Raw genomic sequence first — 2,594 nt, 5'->3', positions numbered from 1 at the left:
GTCATGACTCCTTCGGCAGGAGCTCCGGCTCAGATATGGCCTGGTAGAGCACGAAGCCCATCTCATCGATTTCCTCTTCCAACAGCTCACAGAAGAGGTTGATTTTGGGGTTGAAATAGGAAGGCAGGACCCCTTTCTCCAGGTAGCCTACCAGCTCTTCAAGCACCTGCTGGAACCTGTCAGCAAGGCTTTCTTCTGCCCAGTCCGAACTGGTAGCACTGAGGTGAAGGACGACATGGGTCAAGGGGCTGCCGCTCAGTTTCTGCAGGGCGGGATGGCTCTTGCAGACGCCGTTCAGGATGCGGAGGCAGTGCTGCCGAGCCCCGGAGTCACCAGCATCCAGCTCCTTCACCTTCGAGACCTCTGCCCTGTAAAAGCTCTCAAGCCAGAGGTTTTCCACCAGCCCTTCAGGAGGAACAGCCAGAAGAACTTTGTCCTCCATTTCCACCACCGGGAAGAGGGTGATGCTCAGCTCGACCTGATCATGTTTGACTTCCAGCTTCAGCTCCTGGGAGGCCACGACCGGGTGGATGACGCTCCCCAGCAGACTGCCTATGGCCGGCCAGTTGATGGAGGCCACCAGCATCTTGTGGAGAGTCTCATTGAGCGCGTTGGAGGAGAGGTACCGGCCCACCATGAACCTGTCCCAGGGGCTGCACCCACGAGGGAAATACTCCAAATCAGTCCTCTTGATCATCCAGTACTGGGGGTTCCTCACCACGGTGTCCTCTCCCGGGATGAGGCTCCAAAGCGCGGCATCAAGGACCACTGGCAGCATGAGGTAGACGTGGTCAGCTGCCAGAGCCCCGAAGCCATCAAGCAGGGGACCACTGAGGAAGAGGCTGCTGAAGGGCAGCTCCGGGCACTTGCTCCGTAGGAAATTCTGCAGTTGGGTGCAGATGCTCCTGGCCAGCTGCAGGACGAGGGATGCTTGTGCCTTGGGCACAGCCAGCCGGCTGCTGTAGTGGGAGAGGAGCTTCTCCTGCAGCGTGAGGCAGCGCGGAGGGCTGGATTCAACCCGAGGAGTCTCCAGAGGGGCAAAGCAGACCCTGGGCTCTGTGAGACAGGGATGGGCAGAGGGGAGGGAGAAGTTACAGCTCTGAGCAGATCATCTGCACCATAGAGCAACAGCTTCCCCTGCCGCAGCCGAGGGGGAGGCACAAGCTGGGTGACCAGCTCTTAGCCCACCTCTCCGGACACAAGGCTGACCTTGCCAAGAGGACCACCACCGAGTCCTCAGATGTTCACAGCACTTCTCAGACAAATGAACCTCAAAACCTGACAGCATCTGGCCTCACTCCCCAGCTAGAGATGGGTAAACCAGGCTAAGCAGCAGCAGCTGGGCAAGGGACTCACTGCCAGGGTCCCGAGTCTCAGCCCCACTGTTTGCCCCTGCCATGCTCAGGCAGATCCAGCCTGCCCCGATGCCTGCCTGATCGCTCGAGTCCTGCCAACGATCTCACGCCGGGTGCTGTATCTCAGGACCTGCCCTGCACCGAGCTGGGCTGCCTTCCCACTTGGAAAAACGCCGTCTTTGTAGGCAGCCGGACAAGGCAGCCTTTGTCTGTGGCGGCTCACGAGCGCACCTTCCTCTAGGCAGGGCTGACCCAGAAAACAAGTACAGCAGACACCAGTCAAGAACAAACAAAGCCCCAACAGCCTCCACCACGCCACAGCAGCCAAGACGCCCAGGACAGTATCGGATGTGCCGTTACTGCAGGCATTGCCTAAAAAGGGGCCGCGGCTCGGGAGCCTCCCAGGAGGGAGGGCACAATTGAGTCAGCTTTCCGGACACAGAACTAAAAATAACATGGAGGTCCCAGAAAGCAGGGAGCAGCAGGCACAGACGGCCTAGAGTAGATCAAGGTGATCTTCCCGGCTGTGGCAAGAGCTGGCACGCACACCGTGAGCCTCACCTGGCAGCGGTGGCCGAGCCGGAGTGAGCAGAGGCTCGCTGAGGTCTTCTCTTCTCTGCTTCTTGGGGGGTTTTGGCGTTGCCTTGATTAAGGCCAAGTCCTGCCAGCTCTCCTCCAGGGTCTTCTGCTCAGCTTTGGGATCGCCTTCATCGCGAGGGCTGGTGGCTCGGTCTATCAGCTGGAGGGAAGGAAAACCAGCATGGACAAGTTATTATCATTGTACCATTTCCCTACGGTCACACCCTGAACTAAGGGGGACGACAGCCCCTCTGGTACATGCATGGGGAGACACAGCACCTTGCAGGGCTTCTGCTAGCAAAAATATACAATTTAGGGGACCATAAAGATGTGCATTATCTTCCTGGAGATTTTAAGGGGAAAACAGTCAGGTGTCCAAACAGGAATTAGGCCTGAGGTGCCTTTTTGGACATCCTGAACCCACCAAACACACAGCTCAAGGCAAACAGGGTGCGGGGTTGCACGTGTCCCCGCAGGGTGGGAGCGGGTAGCTCCATTCTCATGGCGCTGCCGCTGGCACCGGTGGCATTTCTGCCCGACTTGAGGGACCGGCTCCAAAGGGAGCAAAGCAGCTCTCCTCCACGGGCTGGCCGGCCTCTCCTGCCCTCCAAGCCCCGACAGTGGCCGCGCCAACCTTACCCGCTTGACAGCCCGCGGGGC

General features: G+C 58.9%; 1 protein-coding gene across 1 annotated transcript; it reads right to left on the bottom strand.

The window, feature by feature from the left end:
* Position 1: 1 nt before the first annotated feature.
* MIEF2 (mitochondrial elongation factor 2) lies at positions 2-2,094 on the bottom strand (the record flags this gene model as incomplete). Its single annotated transcript, XM_010293675.1, has 2 exons — positions 2-1,056; positions 1,917-2,094. Coding segments are annotated over 2 exons (1,233 nt in total), but the record flags the coding sequence as incomplete, so codon positions are not given.
* Positions 2,095-2,594: the final 500 nt, after the last annotated feature.

This window comes from Phaethon lepturus, unplaced genomic scaffold, assembly GCF_000687285.1.
Source record: "Phaethon lepturus isolate BGI_N335 unplaced genomic scaffold, ASM68728v1 scaffold37318, whole genome shotgun sequence".
Classification (NCBI taxonomy): domain Eukaryota; kingdom Metazoa; phylum Chordata; class Aves; order Phaethontiformes; family Phaethontidae; genus Phaethon; species Phaethon lepturus.
This window is presented reverse-complemented; position numbering and strand designations above follow the sequence as displayed.